Here is a 22,813-nt window from a genome sequence, read left to right on the forward strand (position 1 = left end):
ATTGAGAACTTTATGGTATACTCTTCTATCATTCTGTAAAAATTTCTTCTACTAGAGACATTGAAATATGTAAAGCAAAATTTTTGGAAATGTCTTACAGATATGGTACCAGATTTCAATGAACACCACTCTAAGCTTTTACAGATTAGACAAAAATATAATTAGTTGATGACTTATAAGATGGAATATATACATATTTTAATATCACATTTGAGTACATCCCTATCGGAAACTCCAAACAGAATAATCATTCTTTTCAAATGGGCACTGAACATTTAAAACATTTAGCTACAACAAATTCTGGCTCATAAAATAAGCCTCAATAAATTCCAACAAATAAAAAGTGTCCAGGACACATCCTGTGGCCACGATGCAATGAAACTGGAATTTTCTAATAAAAAAATTACAAGAACAACAAGGTTAAATCTTGGAAACTTAACCACAAGAAACTAACAATAACAACAACAGTCTTCTAAAAATCTGGGTTTAAATTGGAAATCAAAGCTGCAGTTACAGGCCATTTCTAAAATAACAACAATTAGATCATCATGTTTTAAAATCCATGGGTTGTGGCCAAAGGGTCATTCAGAGGAAAATTTCTAGCTTTTTATAATAATGGTTATGCTGACAGTGGTGGCTATAGTAACTGTACTAGCCAACCAACTGTGCTAAGGGATTTACAGCTGGTATTTCAATTTACTATCTGTAGCCCACCAGGCTCCTCTGTCCATGAGATTCTCCAAGCAAGAATACTGGAGTGGGTTGCCATTTCCTTCTGCAGGGGATCTTCCTGACCCAGAGATCAAGCCTGGGTCTCCTGCTTTGCAGATGGTTTCTTCACCCTCTGAGCTACAAGAGAAGCCCTATTTTAAATTAGTAAACTATTTCAGACCCAGGCCTCAGGAGTGAAAGTGCAGAATCCTAACCACTGGACCTCCAGGGAATTCCCCCAATTCCTTTTTTAATAATAACCTAAGACAGCAGAAAGTGAGATGAAGGGTCATTTCTTTTTGCTTTGTCTGCTTTTTTTTAAAAGAATTTTTAATTAATTAATTTTTGACTGTGCTGGGTCTTCATTGCTGCTCGAAGGCTTTCTCAAGTTGCAGTGAGCAGAGACTGCTCTTCATTGCTGTGGCCTCTCGTTTCAGAGCATAGATTCTAGGCACTCAGGCCTCAGTAGCTGCAGCACTAGGGCTCAATAGTTGTGGCAACATGGGCTTAGTTGCTCGGAGGCACGTGGGATCTTCCCAGACCAGCAATCAAACCTCTGTCCCCTGCATTGGCAGGCAAATTCTTATTCACTGTGCCACTAGGGAAGTCCACCATTTCTTTTTGTGAGCACAGATATAATGATCCTAAACAAAATATTAGCAAACTAAATTCATTTCTCTATGAGAAAAATTGGGGTCCAGAAGGATCATAATATTAGAGGCTCAGTCTTAAAAAAGCCAGTGATATGTTTCTTCACACTGAGAACTCAGAAGAATGATACACAACATGGCTGAGGAGCTAAAAAAGCATTTAACAGGCAACACCATTCTTGGAGAAAATACTTCCCAAATTGCAATTAGTAATTTGGATGATTTCTTTAATATAATAAAAATAACTTTATCTCAATATAGCCATCAATATTCTATTCAACTGTGAAAGGCTAGAGAATTTCCATTAACATCTAGAAAAAGACATGGAAGTCCTCTATTGTTACCATTATTTATTAAAGTCCTGGAAACTTTAGTCAGTAGACTTAGAAAATAAAATGAAACAAGTGGTAAAAAATATTATAAGATGAAGCAAATTTGTTAATATTCAGATATCAGACAATTGGAAACACAAGGGGAACTGTTGAATAGCTTCTGGATAGGAGAGATCTGTAAGACTGCTGGTTATGAAATAAATGTGCAAAAGTCATAACTTATAGGTAAGTTATGAACAACTAGAAAAATATTTTAATAATGGTCTATTCAAAATAGAAAGGAAAGTGCAGAGGAATAAATGTTATTAGAGATATTTAAACTCTATATGATGAAGAACATAAAATTTGACTGAAGGTCTGAGAAAAAAAGCTGAGCAACTATAAAAACAAAGCAAAAGTTTTAAAAGTGTTCCTGGATGGGAAGATTTTCTCCCCAGATTCATCTATAAATCTCAGTAAAAATGTCAACCAGATATTTTCAAATCTGAGAAAATTATTATTCAAGTTAGTCAGAAATACTAGCTAACAGAAATTAGCCATAAATTTCTATTTTATTTTTCAAAATAAAAACTTTTTATTTTTCTGGTTATAATTGTGATGGAAACTTATAATTAAATTTTAATTTAAAATTAAATTTTCTTGTAACTGTCATAAGAAATCAGAAATAAGAAATTAATAAGTAAAAAGGAAAAACTGCTTGTAAATTTCACCCCCCAGCATCTTCACCTGCCAAAAAACACTGTTCACAGTTTGATGTCTATTCAGGCAAGTTCATTTTTATAACCCAATCTAGCCGCTATGACTATTTTATGGTGTTTCTTAGCTTTACAACATACCGTAAACTTCTTTCCATATCCATATATTTTATTCTTGAGATTGGTCACATAATGTTCCGTGTGTGAGTGTACCATAATATTTTTAATAAAAACCTCTCCTTGATGTACATTTAAGTTATGCCCACTATTCTACTATTTTCTCTTTCTGTTTTAGTACATGTATGTGTCCGGTACTCGGCCAAGACTTTCTCAGAACTCTCTGGTCTCGTTCCCACGTGGTTAGCATTGTCATCTCCATTTTATGGGTGATCAGCTAAGTCATAAAGGAGTTCAATACTTGGTTTGAGGTTGCACAGATAAGGGGAAAACCTGGCAGGCAAACTCAGGCCACCTCCAGAGTTTAAGCTGTTGTCTAGGACATTTCTGCACCTGCTCGTCTTTCCTCCCAGTTACAAGCATCCTTGTGGCTAGCGCTAGGCAGCTGACTGCTTTTTTCATGGCAACAGTATTTATTGAGTGTCTCCTACCTGTGAAGCCTTCTTCCAAGCACTGAGATCTCTAAAAATATTTATTAGTTATTTGGCTGCATTGGGTCTTAGTTGCAGCACGTGGGATCTTCGTTGCACCACACAGATCTTCATTTGCCGCTCACAGACTTTCTAGTTGTGGCCCGTGTGTCCAGCAGTTGTGACTGTGGGCTTCTCTCTAGTTGCAGAGTGGGGGCTTAGTTGCTCTGCATCATGTGAGATCTTAGTTCCTCAACTAGGGATCGAACCCATGTCCCCATCATTGCAAGTTGGATTCTTAACCACCGGACTGCCAGGGAAGTCCCCAAGCACTGAGATTTAATGAGGAATCCATCTTAGCCAATCCCTTCAGAGCAGTGGTGGGTGGAGATGCCTTTCTTGAATTTATCTAGATTCTTCTTGAGGTTAATTATATTTTCACCCTTTTCTCTTGGAGGGAATACATACTGATGAGGTAATAGTCCTGTCCATCTTCATCTTTTGTCTCAGAGGCCTGCGCTTTTTGGAGGGCATCCTGGTGACCCCACTTGTGCCTGCCTATTGATGGATTCGATCACCTGCCAGGGTGCTTGAAAGTGTAGCGTCCCCTGTGAGGGCCTCCTCTTGAAATCTCACACTTGCCTTTAGAATTTTTCTCAGAGCAGACTTCAGAATGTCTTTCCAGTGACTGTGCGTGTGTGTTTGCATGCTCAGTTGTTCAGTCGTGTCCGACTCTTTGTGACCTCATGGACTGTAGCCCGCCAGGCTCCTCTGTCCGTGGAATTCTCCAGGTAAGAATACTGGAGTGGGTAGCCATTTCCTTCTCCAGGGGATCTTCCTGATGGAGGGATTGAGCCCACATCTCCAGCAGTGGCAGGTGGATTCTTTACCACTTGAGCCGCCTGGGAAGCCCAGCAACTATATGGGCACCCCTTAGACCGGAGTTGACACATAAAATTAACCATCACACCTGGGATCATTTCACCTTATTTTGCTGTGGGAAAGGTCCGTTGAGGGCAAAGGAACCTTTGAGATGCTTACCCACTGTTCATTCATTCACTGGACATGCAGATGCCCCTACTCTGTGTGTGGCAAGCCTTGACAGAGCTCTGGGGACATAAAATGATGAGATATGGTCTCTTCCCTCTGGGAAGTAACAGTGCAGAGGAAGAAAGATCAAGTGTATAAAACTCACGTCAACACAGCCCGCTCACTTTACCAGCTGGGAAAGAGGCTGAGGGGCACTGTGCCGTTCGTCTTGTCCCGTGACCGATGTATACAGACATACACCCCACTGACTCCAGCCACAGGTCCTTGGAATCCTATTAAAGACACTCTTTTAGAAAGAAAAGGAGCCATCAGTTTCCTCCCTTCATTTCTTATCTCTGAGTCACTCCTCAACTGAAAACAAAAAAATTACCCCCGGGCTGGAGTGACCAAACTTTAAAAATTGCCTTTGATACAGAACACTGTCGGGGAACTCAGAAATTTGAAACACATTTTATCAGCTAGTTCCCCTCTCTCCATATGGTTATGCACCCTTGCAAAGTTCTCCAGTGAATTAAGTGTATTTTAACCAGATGGAAATACCATGGTTTCTTCTCTAGTGGGTTAGCTATGCCCAGCAGAGAGGCAAGCACATAAGAGTATTTCTCAGCAAGTGCTTGCAAAGTCAACAAGTGTGAAGGAAGGAAGGAAAGAAGAAAGAAGACCAGAAAGAAGGAGAGAAAGGAGGACTTAACTGATGCAGCTCCCCGGCCCCCAGTCTGGAAATTCTTCAAGTCCCTTTAAAGGAAGAACCATCTGGTTTTTTTTGCCCTTCAACTTTATGCTTTTGACACTGCATTTTCTTTCTTTAAAAAAAAAAATGTATTTATTTGACTGTCCGGGTCTCAGTTGTGGCATATGAGATCTTTCATTGCTGTATATGGATTCTGTAGCTGGAGCTCCCGAACTCAGTAGCTGTGGCTCTCGGGCTTAGTTGCTCTGTGGCATGTAGTTCCCCGACCAGGAATCAAATCCATGATCTATGCAATGTGCAGCAGCTTCTTAACCACTAGACCACCAGGGAAGTCCCAGTTCTGCATTTTCTATACAGATGACAGCTTAGCCGAGGTGGGTCTAAAGTACACTGAAACTATGATGGTGAGTCAGTTTGTGTCTCTTTTGGCCACAGGATCTCCTCGTGTGGGTCATATGGAGACCCTCCCAGCCCAAGCATTCTATGGAAGCTCTAACTAAAGTGAATATGGTCATGGTTTGGGAGGAAAGGCCTCCAAGGAGTAGGAGAGCTGATTCCCGGGGTGAAGCGGATCCTTCAGAGTTTTCTGTTGGCTAAGGGGAGCAGCTGGTCCTTTTTAGCACAGCAATACTCGAAGCCTTAGCTGTGCATCCTTGGGCAGCCTTGGAAGAGACCTGAAAGACAGCCTTGTGGAGGACCCATGCGGGTAGAGCAAGGCTGACAAGAGCTTGGCAAATGCTTCTACAGCCCTGGGGTAAAATCAGAGAAAGCTCATTACTTCTGACCTTTCGAAGACTGGAATTGGGCAATGGCACGGGCTTGCCCACCAGCTCTGCTGACATTTGGTTCCATTAGGGAGCAGGAGCTGGTTTCAATGTCCTGAGCACAATTACCAAAGCTAAGTTGAACCGTGTGACCACGGTGCTGTGTTTTCAATTATTCTCTCTCTCCTCTCTTACTATGCCAGGCCTAGAGGGAACACAGGCCCCCACAGAAGTCCGATCCTGGCTTCTCCTCTACAGTCCTTTTGCAATTGTTCCCTTTCTTTTTTACATTTTCCACAGTAACAAGGCTCATTTTGCAAACCCTCTTTGCTCTAAACTGAAGGGTTAATCCCTGGTCCCCAGTACATCACCAGCCTCCCATTCCGGGGCTCCACTGGACATCCCACGTGACAGCCACAGCCGCAGAAGTCGCGGTTCTCTCTGGAAAAGCTTATTTTTAAAAACTGACTGTACTCATCAGACACTCCTGCAACGGTCCTCTGGGATTAGCCCAGTTTCCACTGAGGAATCCGATCCTTCTGGTCTCCTAAACCCTACATGCAGCTAACATTTCCACCACTGAGGGCAGGACATGCATTTTACCGGGTCCCAAAGGTCTCCACATGTTTGTGTCCTGGAAAATGCTCACTGAGTGAGCTCACCTTTGCTGGGAGAGCTCTTGTGGGCTGCAGAGGGTGGGGGGATAGAGGGGGGAAGGGAACTGGGTTTGCAGTCTAAGAATACACACAGATGGTGGTAATGCTTGGTGAAAAAGAAGGCAAGAGGCCTTTATTCCAGAGCCAAGCACTGAAGGGGAGAATTTGGGCCTTGACTGGGGGTGACTGGCTCCTTTACTAGACTTGGATGGGATAAAAGACAGTTTCAAAAAGCTGCTCGGCCTTTGAATGTCACTATTTTCCATAACTTATGCCAGTGGCATCAGAAAGAACAACTATGCCAGGAGGATTTTTTTTTTAAGCAACACAGAGGACATTTTATTCATTTGTCTAAGTGACTAGATAGCATGGCTTCAGGTATAGTATGACTTCAGGCATGGCTGTATCTAGGTGTTGGTATTATATCATCTAGGCTCATCCTTTTCTTTCTGTCTTCCTTTCTATCTTCATCTTCCTCTGTGAGTTCTGGACCTTCTGTGTTGGCTTCACTCTCAGGCAGCCCTTTCCATGAGGTGGTACAGGCAACTCCGTATTTATAGGTTCTCTGTACAGCACCAATGGAAGTCCAGAAGGGTTTTAAACTTTGATTGTCTTTCAGTATTTCAAATGCCTAATGGACCAGTGTTGGCTCTGACACACACACACACACACATACACATACACTTCCTTCTCCATGAGTCCCAGGTGAACTATGGGGAATCCTCATGAAGTTGAACAAAATGCAACGAGGTTTGGGTACATTAATCCTTACAGTGGTGCTGGTGTTGAGAGCTTATAGTTCTGGGATGTTGAATTGACAGAATGCAAAGAAATGCCTATGTAGGTTTATGGTGGCAGGGAGGAGAGCATTTACAATTTGGATTTGAAAGATGACACCCAGAAGTAAAGGCTAGTAATGAGAAGATGGGGGGAAAAAGAGCTACTCTAAAAGCTTGATTTCTGTGTATTCTTCAACTAATAGATATGAGCATTGATATTCAGATTAATGAATCCTCTAGAAATAAGGCAGGCTTTGAGCAAGCAGACCATGCCCTCTGGACTTGGGTTCATGACTTTGGTAAAATGCAGAAGTGATAAGAAAAAAAAAGTTTCAGTGGTTTTGGGGGAGGAAGCTGACTCTGTGGGCTGTAGCTCAAAGAGGAGGTGAGCCTGAGGGCAGAAAGTACCGAGTGTAAAACATATTGTTCAGGAAGAGGAAGGGCCGAAGAATGGTCCATTGTCAAAACCATGCTTGTTGTTAACAGTGTTGGTTTGTATGTTTTACAATCTGTTAAGGAACTTCCCTGGTGGTCCAGTGGCTAAGACTCTGTGCTCCCAATACAGGGAGCCTGAGTTTGATTCCTGATCAGGGAATGAGATCCCACATGTTACAACTAAAGATCCCACATGTCACAACTAAGACCTGGTGCAGCCAAATAAATAACTAAATATTTTAAAAAATCTGTTAAGGTAGCAGTGAAAGTGAAAAATGAGTCGCTCAGTTGTGTCTGACTCTTTTGTGACCCTATGGACGCACCAGGGTCCTCTGTCCATGGAATTCTCCAGGAAAGAATTCTCCCACTGGTGGGGGTAGCCATTCCCTTCTCCAGGGAGATCTTCCCAATCCAGGGATCAAACCCAGGTCTCCCGCATTGCAGGCAAATTCTTTACCATCTGAGCCAACAGAGAAGCCAAAGAAGACTGGAGTGGGTAGTCTATCCCTTCTCCAAGGGATCTTCCCGACCCAGGAATCAAACTGAGGTCTCCTACATTGCAGGTAGATTCTTTAGCAACTGAGTTACCAGGGAAGCCTGGCAGATCTCATGTTAAATGTTCTTACCATAATTTTAAAAAGGTGAGGAGACGATATGAAAGGCATAAAGAGAGGCAGGTAATAAGAAGAGGATGTATATACAACATGTAATTTTTTCAAAGATGGACAATTTGAGTATGTTTACATGCTGAAGATAAAACCCAGAAGAGAGGGAGAGATTGAGGTTAAAGAAAGACACTAATCAATGGCTGTGCAGATCCATGCCAAAGATGCAGACCCCAGAGTCAGACTGCCTGCTTAAATTCCTGCTTTCACTGATTTCTGGCTGTACGATCTTGGGAAACTGACCTAACCTCTCTGTGCCTCAGTTATCTTTTTTTAAAAACTCTTCTTTATTTTTTGGCTGTACTGTGTCTTAATTGTGGCACAGAGGATCTTTGATCTTCATTTCAGTATTTGGGATCTTCAGTTGAGGCATGCAAACTCTTAGTTGTGCCATGTGGGATCTAGTTCCCTGACCAGGAATTGAACCTAGGCTTACTTCATTGGGAGCACAGAGTCTTAGCCTCTAGACCACCAGGAAAGTCCCCATGAATTCTGGTTTTTTGTGTGTGTATGTGTGCAAAACTAGGATGTTGATGGAGCCTACAATAGATTTTATGAGAACTAAATGGTAAAGCAATTAGAACAGTACATCATAAGCACTAAATAAGTGTGGTTGTTGATGTTGTTCAGTCGCTCAGTCGTGTCCAACTCTTTCTGACTCCGTGGACTGCAGCACAACAGGTTTCCCTGTCCTTCACCATGTCCCGGAGCTTGCTCAAACTCATGTCCACTGAGTCGGTGATGCCATCCAACCATCTCTTCCTCCGTCATCCCCTTCTCCTCCTGCCTTCAATCTTTCCCAGCAGCAGGGTCTTTTCTAATGAGTTAGCACTTCAAATCAGGTGGCCAAAGTATTGGAGTTTCAGCTTTAGCATCCGTCCTTCCAATGAATATTCAGGGTTGATTTCCTTTAGGATTGACTGGTTTGATCTCTTTGCAGTCCAAGGGACTCTCAAGAGTCTTCTCCAACACCACAGTTCAAAAGCATCAATTCTTTGGCGTTCAGCCTTCTTTATCATCCACCTCTCACATCCATACATGACTACTGGAAAAACCATAGCTTTGACTATGTGGACCTTTGTTGGCAAAGTAATGTCCCTGCTTATTAATATGCTATCACATGATGTACTCTGCATATAAGTTAAATAATCAGGGTGACAATATACATCCTTGATGTACTTCTTTCCCAATTTGGAACCAGCCTATTGTTTCATGTCTGATTCTAACTGTTGCTTCTTGGCCTGCATACAAGTTTCTCAGGAAGCAGGTAAGGTGGTCTGGTATTCCCATCTCTTTAAGAATTTTCCACAGTTTGTGGTGATCCACACAGTCAAAGACTTTAGTATAGTCAATGAAGCAGAAGAAGATGTTTTTCTTGAATTCTGTTGCTTTTTCGATGATCCAGCGGATGTTGGCAATTTGATCTCTGTTTCCTCTGCCTTTTCTAAATCCAGCTTGAACATCTGGAAGTTCTCGGTTCACATACTATTGAAGCCTAGCTTGGAGAATTTTGAGCATTACTTTTCTAGCATGTGAAATGAGTGTAGTTGTGAGGTAGTTTGAACATTCTTTAGCATTGCCTTTCTTTGGTTGACATTTTCCAGTCCTGTGGCCACTGCTGAGTTTTCCAAATTTGCTGGCATAATGAGTGCAACACTTTCACAGCATCATCTTTTAGAATTTGAAATAGCTCAGCTGGAATTCTTTCACCTCCACTAGCTGTGTTCATAGTGATGGTTCCTAAGGCCCACTTGACTTCACATTCCAGGATGTCTGGCTCTAGGTGAGTGATCACACCATTGTGGTTATCTGTCATTAAGATCTTTTTTGTATAGTTCTTCTGTGTATTCTTGCCACCTCTTCTTAATATATTCTGCTTCTGTTAGGTCCATACCATTTCTGTCCTTTATTGTGCCCATCTTAGCATGAAATGTTCCCTTGATATCTCTAATTTTCTTGAAGAGATCTCTAATCTTTCCCATTCTATTGTTTTCCTCTATTTCTTTGCACTGATCACTTAGGAAGGCTTTCTTATCTCTCCTTGTTATTCTTTGGAGCTCTGCATTCAGATGGGTATATCTTTTCTCACTTGCCTTTAGCTTCTCTTCTCTCAGCTATTTGTAAGGCCTCCTCAGGCAACCATTTTGCCTTTTTGCATTTCTTTTTCTTGGGGATGGTTTTGATCCCTGCCTCCTATACAATGTTAGGAACCTCTGTCCATAGTTCTTCAGACACTCTATCAAATCTAATCCTTTGAATCTATTTCTCACTTCCACTGTATAATCATAAGGGATTTGATTTAGATCATACCTGAATGGCTTTTCCCTAGTTTCTTCAATTTAAGTCTGAATTTTGCAGTAAGGAGTTCATGATTTGAGCCACAGTCAGCTCCTGATCTTGTTTTTGCTGACTGTGTAGAGCTTCTCCATCTTCGGCTATAAAGAATATAATCAGTCTGATTTCAATATTGACTATCTGGTGATATCCATGTGTAGAGTCTCTTGTGTTGTTGGAAGAAAGTGTTTGCTATGACTGTGAGTGAGTGAAAGTAACTCAGTCGTGTCCAACTCTTTGTGACCCCATGGACTATACATTCCATGGAATTCTCCAGCCCAGAATACTGGAGAGAGTAGCCTTTCCCTTCTCCAGGGGATCTTCCCAATCCAGGGATCGAGCCCAGGTCTCTCACACTGCAGGAGGATTCTTTCCCATCTGAGCCACCAGGGAAGCCCAGGAATGCTGGAGTGGATAGCCTTTCTCTACTCCAGCGAATCTTCCTGACCCAGGAATCGACTCGGGGTCTCCTGCATTGCAGGTGGATTCCTTACCAGCTGAGCTATGAGGGAAGCTATGACCATAGATACCATCATTTTTATTGTTTTTAAGTCTGAAGAAACTGAGGAGTGGGATCCAGAAAACAGATGGGTGGATTGGATGTGCTCCATAGGAGGGCACGTGTTTCACTGTGAAGGGTATGGACAGGCAGGAATGGATGGCAAATGGACTTGTGAACTCTGGTATAGACTGTCACGTGTGTGCATCCTCTGCACGTGGTTGTGCTGTGTGCACTTTACTGTACAGTCCCGTGTAGAGGACAGTAGTGCAGCATCTTTATTTCAAGCCCGGGATGTCCAGAAGCAAGTGTAATAGCAGTGGTGATATAGCTGATCCTACTGTACTTTTCAAGGTATTGTGCTGTGAGATTAAAATTTTCTTTATTTTTTTTTTGTTTTTTCTTTATATATTACTTGTGTGGAAAGTATTATAAACCTATTATAGTACAGTAGGGGCTTCTCGGGTGGCTCAGATAGTAAATAATCCGCCTGCAATGCAGGAGACCGGAGTTCATTCCCTGGGTTGGGAGGATCCCCTGGAGAAGGGAATGGCAACCCACTCCAGTATTCTTGCCTAGAGAATCCCATGGACAGAGGAGCGTGTCGGGATGCGGTCCATGAGGTCACAAAGAGTCGGACACGACCTAGCGACTAACACTTTCAACACAGTACAGTGCTTTATAGCCGATCGTGTTAGCTGGGTACCTCAGCTAACTTGGACTTACGAACAAATTGGACTTATGAACACACTCTCAGAACAGAACTGATTTAAATACAGGGGACTTACTGTTTTCTAGATGAAAAGACAGAGTACAGGACTTTGGGATACTGGCAAGAGGGTGTTTGATAAAATGGACCAATATTTAGTTGTGTTAATTGCTCAGTCATGTCTGACTCTTTTCAACCCCGTGGACTGTAGCCCGTCAGGTTCCTCTGTCCATGGGATTCTCCAGGCAAGAATACTAGAATGGGTGGCCATTCTGTTCTCCAGGGGATCTTCCAGATCCAGGGTTTGAACTGGAGTCTTCCGCATTGCAGGCGGTTTCTTTACTGGACTTCCCTTGTGGCTCAACTGGTAAAGAATCTGCCTGCAATGCCAGAGACCTGGATTCGATCCCTGGGTTGGGAAGGTCCCCTGGAGGAGGGAAAGGCTACCCACTCCAGTATTTTGGCCAGGAGAATTCCATGGACTGTATAATCCGTGGGGTCACAAAGAGTCGGACACAAATGAGCGACTGACTTTCACTTTCACTTTGTTTACTGTCTGAGTCACCAGGGAAACCCACTGAGTTACTTTATACTAAAGCATCAAGAAGAGAGCCTGATATATAGGGTACGCTCTCAAATAGTTATTCATTCATTCATTTTGATTCATTGTTATTGGTTGCTATAGACATGTATCTGTGTGTTCTGTCATGTCCAACTCTTTGTGACCCCATAGACTGTCACCTCCACCCCACCCCCAGACTCTTCTGTCCATGGGGTTTGCCAGGCAAGAATACTGGAGCGCATTGCCATTTTCTCCTCCATGGGATCTTCCTGAACCTGCGACTACTGTGTTTCCTACATTGCAGGCAGATTCCTTATCACTGAGCCATTGAAGTTGGTAGATAAATTGATAAAATTAAAATACTAATAGAGAAAACAATACAGTGCACCTGGGTATTGAAAAACACTGTCTTTGTTCAAGAAGATGTTCTCTTGGGGAGATTATATGATGTGAACGGGTTTCTGCATGATAAAATGCTGGAAGACCTCTGCTTTTCCTTATTCAGTACTAGCTGTACACCAACAGCAGTACCCGTGGGCCAAGAGCATCCCACAGTCTGTTGTTCTGGCAACAGGCTTTATTTTGTGGCTTGGGCCTGAGTCAGAACTCTGCAGCATCAGAGCCCCTTAACCACCTGCCTCATGGACAGGATTCATGCCTGAATCCTTGACAGGCACTTCTCAGTGAAGCGGAGCTGAGCTGTGCTGAGAGTGATGCTGTTGACCTGATGAGTAAAGCCAGTTTTTTACTCATCCCAGGGTTTGATCCCATGGGGAAAGATGAGAGAGGAGACCCTCAGCCTGGCTGAGATACCAGCCAGGTGTGACCTTGGTCCTGGGGAAGGGCACACAGGTTTGCCAAGTACCTGCTGTGTGCTAAGCCCTTTGGCATGAACCATCTAAGATTCACCTTCTTTTATACTCAAAACAAGCCTGGTGGGTCAATGTTAGGCGAGCCTCCCAACCTCCTTGTAGGCTCTTTATCTGGGAATTGGGCTTCCCAGGTAGCTCAGTGGTAAAGAATCCACCTGCCAAGCAGGAGACACAGGTTTGACCCCTGGGTCGGGAATAGCCCCTGGAGGAGGAAATGGCAACCCACTCCAGTATTCTTGTCTGGAGAATTCCATGGACAGTGGAGCCTGGTGGGCTACATTTCATGGGGTCCGAAGAGTGAGACATGCCTGAGTAACTAAACAGCAGCAGCATCTGGAAATTGAGGGCATAGACATCAGCAATCTTCAGCCTGGGCTCTGAATCCCCAGGTTTACTTGGAGATGCTACAGGAGTGACCAGGGGTAGCAGAGGGGATGGCAGGTTGAGCCCAGTCCTTTTCTTCACTCTGACCTGCTCTATAGGCTGGAGTACCCCGTGCACTCTTGTCTGAAGAATGGCTTTTACATTTAAAAGTCTCACAGGTCTCTGTGAGCTCTAAACTCCTACCCGGGATCTGATCCCTGACTGTCCTGCGAATGCATGTTGTGGCTTTGCATTTGAACCTCTTTCTCTCTGTCTCAGTGTCCCTGTGTGTAGAAGGAGGGTTTGGATAAGAGAAGCTCTGGGCTCTGTGAGCCTGAGAGTGATTGTTGTTGTTCAGTTGCTAAGTCGTGTCTGACTCTTTGCAACCCTCATGGACTGCAGCACGCCAGGCTTCCCTGTCCTTCACCATCTCCCAGAGTTTGCTCAAACTCATGTTGGTTGAGTCAGTGATGCCATCCAACCATCTCATCCTCTATTGTCCCCTTCTCCTCCTGCTTCCAATCTCTCCCAGATCAGGGTCTTTTCAAATGACTCAGCTCTTCACGTCGGGTGGCCAAAGTACTAGAACTTCAGGAGGGTGTGGTGAACAGTTGATCCCTCCATGTGGCGGGCACCCTGGAAGGGCCAGTCACATCGAATGATGATCTCCCCATCTGTCCTGCTTCACAGACATCATGGCTCAATTCCAGGACTTGTGTCTTGCTCCACTTGTCTGCAGCAAGTCCCATTGCCTCTTCCCATTTCCTCTCTCCTCCAGGGACCCACGAAGTGGTGGCTAAACCCAGTCCAGTCACCACTCGTCAGCCGAGGGCCAGAGATCAGGAAAGGAAGAAGGGCAGCTTTACCTCCTCCCTGAGGATGGAGCCTCACAGCCGTTCCGGAAAGAGCAGAAAATCCACCAAGTTGCGGTCCATCTCCCGCTCCCTGATCCTCTGTAATGCCCAGACCAGTGATGACAGCTCAAGCCCTGATGAGAGATACCCTGACCCCTTTGAGATTTCCCTGGGCCAGGGCAAGGAGGGAATTTTCCACTCATCTGTGCAGCTGGCAGACACGTCAGAGGCCGCGCCCCGCAGCATTCCTGACCTCACATTGTCCTCCGAGGCCGCACAACTCCAGGCAGCTGGGAACGATCGAGGCAAGGCCTGCAGGAGGATGTTCTTCATGAAGGTGCGCCAGGGTGTGTGTGGGGTGGGAGGAGTCCCCGGTGGCTCCCAGTGCCATGAATGAAAGTCAACACATCGTCCTAGTCCAAAGTCAGGGAGGCACCGAGTTCACATTCTGAACAAGAGCAGGGAAGAGGTTGGGGCAGCACCCACTGGAATGATAACAATGAGTCAGGCTCAGCTGACCTTCCTGCCTGAGGGACTCATGGAGGTTCTGTGTAAGCCCCCCACCCAGGTAAATGGAGCCTAGATCCCTGCTGGAAAATGCCAGGTGCTATACACCAGGGAGGTCATGTCTCCAGACAGGCAGCTCGATTCACACCAGTCGAGAGCCTGATATTAATAGAAGCTGACTTACAGGGCCCAGGCCCGGCAGGGACCCGTATATTGAGCCAGGGCAAGGACTTCAGGCTGAGTGAGTCCGCACTGGAATGCCAACCTTGAACATTCTCCAGGTGCCCCCTGCCAGTTCCCACACAGGTGTGTATGAGGGATGGCCAGCAGAGCCACAGGGAGGCAGGAGAGGGGAAAGTAAGTAGGGTCTGCTGTGCTTAGTCAGTAAGTCATGTCCGACTCTTTGTGACTCCATGGACTGTAGCCCGCCAGGCCCCTCTGCACATGGGATTCTCCGGGCAAGAATATTGGAGTGGGTTGCCATGCCCTCCTCCAGGGGATCTTCCCAACCCAGGGATCAAACCTGGGTCTCCTGCATTGGCAGATGGTTTCTTTACCATCTGAGCCACCAGTGAAGCCCATGGATACATTTAGTCAATGTTTACAGAGTACCAACCCAGGTTAGGCACTGTTCTAGAGAGTAGGCAGACTCAATCCCTGCCTGTGGGCAACTTTTATTCTAGTGGGGGAAATACAGATGTTAACAACTTAGCATGTGATAAAATACTCAATAGTGAAGGAATATTAAGCAGAATAAAGGGATAGAGAGGGAGATGAGGCGGGGTCCCTGCCCTTTCTGAAAAGGTGATCATGAAGGCTTCTCTAAAGAAGGGACATTCAGGACCTGAATGAAGAGAGCAGAGAAGTGAGTCATGTGAACATCTGGGGGAAGAGCATCCAGGCAGAGGGAACAGCATGTGCAAAGACAGGAAGAGGAGAGTGTGCACAGGGTATCCAGGGAAGAGGGGAGTGGGGAGGATGGAGTCAGGGCGGGAGCCAGTATCCACCAGACAGAGAGCTTTACTCTCAGAAGGATGGGAAAACATGGGAAGATGGAGCAGGGGTGCTGGTGGTTTAATTGCTAAGTCATATCCAACTCTTTGCAACCCCAGGGACTGAAGCCCACCAGGCTCCTTTGTCCATGGAATTTCCCAGGCAAGAATACTGGAGTGGGTTGCCATTTCCTTCTCCAGGGGACATTCCCAATCCCAGGATCGAACCTGCATCTCCTGCATTGCAAGTAGTCTCTTGCAGGAGGATTCTTTACCAACTGAGCCACCTCAATAATTTTAACAAGCACTCTGGCTCCCAAGCAGGGAGTGGAGCCTAGGGAGGCCAGTGAGCAGAGCTACGACCATAACCCAAGCCAGAAGTGATGTGGTTTTACTGAGAGGGTCATGGCAGTGGAACTGTGGATGGCCAGGGTAGGTATTTACTTTCAAGGCGAAGGCAGCACGATTTGTCCGTGGGAGGATGAAAGGTGGCAAGCTTAACTGCAAGTTCTGTCCTGACCAACCCCAGGAAAGGAAGATGGTGTGTTCTAAGATGGGAAATACTCAGAGCTGCAGAAATGACCAGTAAAAGGTGAGATGCCATCAGAAGGACATAGGATTTGACAACGTAGGGGTGGGTGGGAGAGACTCCCAGGTGGAGGGAACTGCATGAGCAAAGATGTAGCAATGAGGAGGCCCCAGTGCTGATGCATGGGCTCCCTGCACAGAATGGTGCGTCTGGAGCTATGTTCTGGGCACCTGTCTGGCGGCAGGATGCTGGAGACCTGGGGAGGCCAGATAAACAGGCAGAGGGCAGGAGACTGGCAAGGCGTCTGGGGCAAGCCTCACCTTCTCTTCTCTCTGTGAGTCACGTGTGCACTAAATACTTTGGTTTAGACAGTGTTTTCACAGTTCTATCTCACTGACCCTTTCCAGGAAAGAAGGAGATCACAGCAGCATTTGTATTTCAGGGGCAGTGGGGTGAAGTACGGCCTAGGGGCTGGAGGTGTGGGCTCATTAGTCTGATTGCTTGGATTTGAGTCCAACTTTCCCAATTAGTAAACTGTGTTTTCCTGGAAAATTCATTTTACCTTTAAAAAAAATTTTTTTTTAAATTTATATTGAAATATAGTTGATAAACTGGAGGAGGGCATGGCAATCCACTCCAGTATTCTTACCTGGAGAATCACCTTGGACAGAGGAGACTGGCAGATTTCAGTCCAGGGGGTTGCAAAGAGTCAGACATGACTGAGCAACTAAGCAGATAGTTGATAAACAGTGTCATGATATTGATAGTGTCAGATTTACAGCAAGTGATTACACACACAGATGTATCTGTGTGCTAAATCTCTTCACTCGTGTCCTACTGTTTACAATCCTATGGATTGGAGACTGCCGGGGTCCTCTGTCCATAGGATTCTCTAGGCAAGAATACTGGGATGGGTTGCCATTTTCTTTTCCAGGGGATCTTCGTGACTCAAGGATCAAACCTGTGTCTCTTATGTTACCTGCATTGGCAGGTGGATTCTTTTACCAGGAGTGCCACCTGGGAAGCCCCTATACATGTATCTATTTGTTTGCAAATTCTTTTCCCATTTAGGTTGTTACATAATATTGAGAAAGAGTTCCCTGTGCTACACAGTAGGTCCTTATTGATTGCTTTAACTTTTTGTGTGTCCATTTGCTCATCTCTGAGATGGAGACTTTTAGTAATGACACACACCTCAGATGAGTTTTATGAGGACACAGTTATAAGTATTTACACAAGAAAATCCACCGTGTGGTGCACATTGTTGTTATTGTTGTTTTTTAGTCACTAAACTGTGTCAGACTTTTTTGCAACCGGATGAACTGTAGACTCCTCTGTCCATGGGATTCTCCAGGAAAGGATACTGGAGTGAGTTGTCATTTCCTCCTCCAGGGAATCTTCCCCACCCAGGGATCAAACCCACGTCTCCTGCATTGCAGGCAGATTCTTTAACATCTGAGCCACCGTCCTGTGTCAAAAGTGCCAGGGCAGGAAGGTCCAAGTTGACAGCTGGTCCCGGTGTCCTTTTCTGGAGGAGCCTCTGTGTCCTCAGGAGCACCCCCGCCCTGTCCCTCCTTGCAGGGACTCACCACTCCCCGTCCTGGCTCCTGCCCTGCCCTGCACCCAGGCGTGACTCCCTTGGCCCAGGGGGACTCCTCAGCCTCCAGCAATGCCATGGTTACACTGATTTCAAAACAACGTCTGGAAAGAGGCCCTATGACATCATGCCTGTCTCTAGAAACGCCTAATATGAAAATTAAAAAAGAGGAAGTTAGATAAACAGCCAACTGAAAAGGAATAAAAGCCTTATTGGATGTGTTGTGTTTGGCACGACCAGGACTAAGTCAGTCACCGCCCAGGGATGTGCCAGAGCTGGGCAGGGACGTGTAGAATCTGAAGCAGACATTTGGATCTGTGCTGTGCGTTGAGGGTCCAAAGGGGCTTCTTTTTCAGGATAGCATCCAGAGCCCTGGGGAAGAGTGTTCAAAATCAGATTCCCCAACCTAGTAAATAGAAACTCAATGTATCAGGCCTGGACTTTATTTTTTATTATTTTTTATGGATTTTTCTTAAAAAAAACTTTAATACATATTTTATTTAATCCAATATATCCAAAACATTATTTCATTAATATAAAATTATTATCAAATAATATCAAATAATGGTCAAAGTATTTTACATCTCTTTTTTTGTACTAAATCTTTTGAAACCAGGCATATTACTTACATAACATCTCAGTTTGGACTAAGAACATGTCTTTTTTTCCTCTCTTTCTTTTTTATTTTTTAAATTATGAAAGTATGGTAACACATTTAAAAGAGACTTGGAAAATAAAGAACAAAGTTACACATAGTCCTACTATATATTGCAATTATTTTTTTAAGTAGATAAATTAAGATTTTTAGCTGGGGCTTCCGGAGAAGGAAATGGCAACCCACTCCAGTACTCTTGCTTGGAAAACCCCATGGACGGAGGAGCCTGGTAAGCTGCAGTCCATGGGGTCACTAAGGGTCGGACATGACTGAGTGACTTCACTTTCACTTTTCACTTTCATGCATTGGGGAAGGAAATGGCAACCCACTCCAGTGTTCTTGCCTGAAGAATCCCAGGGACGGGGGAGCCTGGTGGGCTACCGTCTATGGCGTCGCACAGAGTCGGACACGACTGAAGCGACTTAGCAGCAGCAGCAGTTGGGGTTTCAGTATCAAACTCTGAAAAATTAATAGAATGAATATACAGAAAAGTAGAAGGATATGGTAGAACTGAAAATCACCCTGAACCAGTTCAATATAATTAAGATTTATACAATTTTCACACAACAGTAGCATACAAATTCTATTCAAGTTCCCATGGACTATAAACTAGGACACACTAGGACATATCAGGGGACATAAAACAAGGTGCAAACATTTCATAGACCTAGACCTTTCAAAGGAAGGAATGCACAGACTCCTCGGCTACTCCAGACCCACTGTCTTTTTCCAAATGGAAAGAATATTTTTTAATACCCTTTAAGTAGAATATGGAATGCACTGAGAGATTGGGATTGACGTATATACACTACTGACACTACATATAAAATAGATAACTAACTAATGAGAACCTCCCGTGTGGCACAGGAAGCACTATTCAGTGCTCTGTGGTGACCTAAATGGAAAGGAAATCCCAAAAAGGAAATCCATATAGACATGAATTTGAGCAAACTCCTGGAGATATTGAAGGAGGCGGAGCCTGACATGCTGTAGTCCATGGGGTCAAAAAGGTTCGGACATGATTAGCAACTGAACAACAAAATGTGAACGTACAGCTGATTCACTTTTTTGTACAGCAGAAAATGACACAGCATTGTAAAACAGCTATACTCCAGTAAAAACTTTTTTGAAATTAAGAACCTTAAAGTTATAAATCAAGGTAAAATATTTTTTAAGATACATGTTCTGTCCTTCTCCCTTGACAAACACAAGTACTTGGACAACCAAGGTCAAGTAAGTTCTTGGATTTCTTTCTCTCTCTCCCTTTTTTAAAAATATTGTTTTATTTGGCTGCTCCAGGTCTTAGTTGGGGCACATAGGGTCTTATAGTTATGGCATGTGGGGATCTAGTTCCCTGACCAGGGATCAAACCCAGGCCCCCTGCATTGAGAGCACAGAGTCTTAGCCACTGGACGACCAAAGCAGTCCCTGCTATTGGATTTCTCAGTGTTCTGCCCTGGGATGTGGGGGCCCTGGCTCTTGGCCCCTGGCCATGCTCCTCTTTCTCCTTCTACCCCCCACACTGCCCAGTACCACAAGAGGTCTTACCTGCAAGCACGTGGACACCTGCAATTCTCTAATCTAGGAAGTAACCACCCTGGCACCTCCCCAGCCTCAGACTGTACACAGAGTGGTAATATTTGCTCTTGATTGGATAGATCCAGGAGAGAGAGATTATGGGGCTGGGGACACAAAGGTCTCTGGATGCAGTCTGACCCCTCCCACCTCATTTGTTTCTCAGTTTCTCTCTAGCTAAGTATTAGCAGATCACCAAAGAGGCCTGAAGCAGTGTTTATCCGTCTGAGAGCTGGCGCTCTTCATGGCACTGGCTGTGATTGGGTACTGGCACATGGTAGTCACTCTATAAATATTTGTGGAAAGAATGGTTGCATAAATGAACATAATGAGGCCACCCTTGACGTCGAGTGTCTATTGACATAGCCTGAGCTTGCGTTGGTTTTTTTCTTTTTTTTTGAGCCAACCCATAGGTTTACATTGGACATTGCTTTGGGCATTCCCACTGGTTGGGGTCTGGAGTCACTGGACACTCCTTCTGGGAATAGGGTGACAGCAGATTAGATCAGACCTGGGGCAGGTCCTCCCTCTGGGGCCGCCTTCTTAAGAGGACTCAGGATGCTTTGATCCATATGGGAACAGCCTTCGTTTTGTGGAAGACCCTGCTTCTCTTTATGAATTCAAATTACTGGTTAGGGCAAGTCACCACTCACGCAGAGTGACTCAGGAGGGACTGAGGTCGGAGCAGCCGTCTCAGTCTCTGGCATGTGCTGTCGGGTGGAGAGAGGGCGGTCAGGGCCCTCTGGGAGCAGACGGGTCCCTTCATTTAGCTGCCTGCGAGCCTGCTCAGCCTGTGGCTTTGAGGCCCAGGCTTCCTTGGCAAGTGGGAAACCCAATCCTCTGGCCGCCTGCCCCTTCCTGCCACAGAAGAGCAGCTTGTGGAGACTGGGAGCAGCCCCTGGGAGAGATGCTCGGGGCTCCAGGACTCCCACGGAGCCAGCCGCATCCCCAGTGTGGCGGGAGGATGGGGAGGGAGCCTAGGTGGTCCACGTGCAGGAAGCGGGAGGGGCGGCCCACAGGTACTGTTTGGGGCACTTGCTGTCTCCAAAACTTCACGTGATTTCTGGTCACTGTTCCTGTTGTCAAAGACATCTGGAGCTATTTGCCTGGAAGCTGGTCTTTTGAGTTTCATTAGTTCTGACAGGACAGCATTTGGTTAGGGAAAAGGGGTTTGGTGGAAAGAAAAGCAAGAGAAGAAGGGCTATTGTGAAGTAGCAGTAAACCATCTACCTTTTCTATTCTGTGTTCTTTCTTTTTTTTTCTTTTAAAAAGATTTTTTTTTAATGTGGATCATTTTTTAAAAGTCTTTATGAATTCGTTACAACATTGCTTCTGTTTTATGTTTTTTTTTTTTTGGCCATGGGCCAGGTAGAATCATAGTTCACCAGTCAATTCAGTCGCTCAATCATGGACTGCAGCAAGCCAGGCTTCCCTGTCCATCACCAACTCCCGGAGCTTGCTCAAATTCATGTCCACTGAGTCAGTGATGCCATCCAACCACCTCATCCTCTGTCGTCCCCTTCTCCTCCCCAACCAGGGATCAAACCCACATGCCCTGCATTGGAAGGCAAAGTCTTAACCACTGGACCACCAGGGAAGCCCTCCTACTCTGTTTTCAGTATGGCTCTTCATATGTACATTTCAAACCACCTGAAGCTTCTCCTTATTCTTTGTATCCAGCCCCTTGGTTACTGGGATTCCCAGGTGGCTCCGTGGTAAATGTGTTAGGCCTTAAGTCTGCCGTTTTATGACAGTAAGTCACCTTACTGTCCCCCTTCACATACGAACCTTCAACTTGTGAACTTTCAAAGATGCAAACGTACATGCTCATGTCCCGTTGCATACGTTCTGGCGTATCTGGCGTACGCTGTCACATGCGTGCATCCTCTGCAAGTGGTTGTGCTTGTGTGCATTTTACTGTACAGTCTATGAGGGTGGCATCACCGACTCAACGGGCATGAGTTTGAGTAAACTCTGGGAGTTGGTGATGGACAGGGAAGCCTGGCGTGCTGCAGTCCATGGGGTTGCAAAGGGTCGGACACGACTGAGCAACTGAACTGACTATGTAGAGAACAGTAGTGCAGGATCTTTATTTCAAGCCCAGGATGTCTGGAAGCAAGAGGGTAATAGAATTTAATCCAACAAGTTACCAGAACCTAAGTCATCAGCATCAGGTGTGAATGACATCTCAGCTTGCCCTCTTTCTCCTGCTGCTGACGACCCTTCCGCTCCACCATCTCCCACCTCCTCTCCCTCCTCCGGTCAGTAACTTCTTGCCTGTTCACTCGATGCCAGCCCCTGTGTGCCCGCTGTTGTACTGTACTCCTGTACTTCTCAAGGTTCTGTACTGTAAGATTTTAAATGGTTTATTTTTTGTTTTGTTTTTGAATGTATTATTTGGGTGAAAAGTATTATAACCCTATTACAGTACAGTACTATATAGCTGACTGTGTTAGTTGGGTACTTAGGCTAACTTTGTTGAACTCATGAGCAAATTGTACCTATGAACACGCTCTCAGAATGGAACTCATTTGTAGGTAAAGGACTTACTGTATTTTTTTTGTTTGTTCACTCTATTTCTTGTTCCTTCGTTGCTTTTCTTTTGCCCTCCTGTGGATTACTTGCACATTTTTCAGGGTTCTATTTTGATTTATTTATAAAATTCTTCAGTATATCTCTATAATTTTCATTGTGGTTGCTATATTATCAATATTACAATATTATCATATTGCAAATGCATTGGATATTAC

The 22,813-nt window shown here is 44.8% G+C and overlaps 1 protein-coding gene across 4 annotated transcripts in view; it reads left to right on the plus strand.

The window, feature by feature from the left end:
• Nucleotides 1-22,813, plus strand: part of IL16 (interleukin 16) — a 112,539-nt gene that overhangs the window by 17,186 nt on the left and 72,540 nt on the right. For 3 of the 4 annotated variants that reach the window (XM_043921373.1, XM_043921372.1, XM_043921375.1), the window contains exon 2: nucleotides 14,133-14,545. The exons of the other annotated variant lie outside the window; for it this stretch is intronic. In XM_043921373.1, the coding sequence (XP_043777308.1) occupies nucleotides 14,133-14,545 (413 nt within the window). The remainder of the gene's footprint in view (nucleotides 1-14,132; nucleotides 14,546-22,813) is intronic. 4 annotated transcript variants of the gene reach the window in all.

Source organism: Cervus elaphus, chromosome 13 (genome assembly GCF_910594005.1).
Source record: "Cervus elaphus chromosome 13, mCerEla1.1, whole genome shotgun sequence".
NCBI classification, from domain to species: Eukaryota; Metazoa; Chordata; class Mammalia; order Artiodactyla; family Cervidae; genus Cervus; species Cervus elaphus.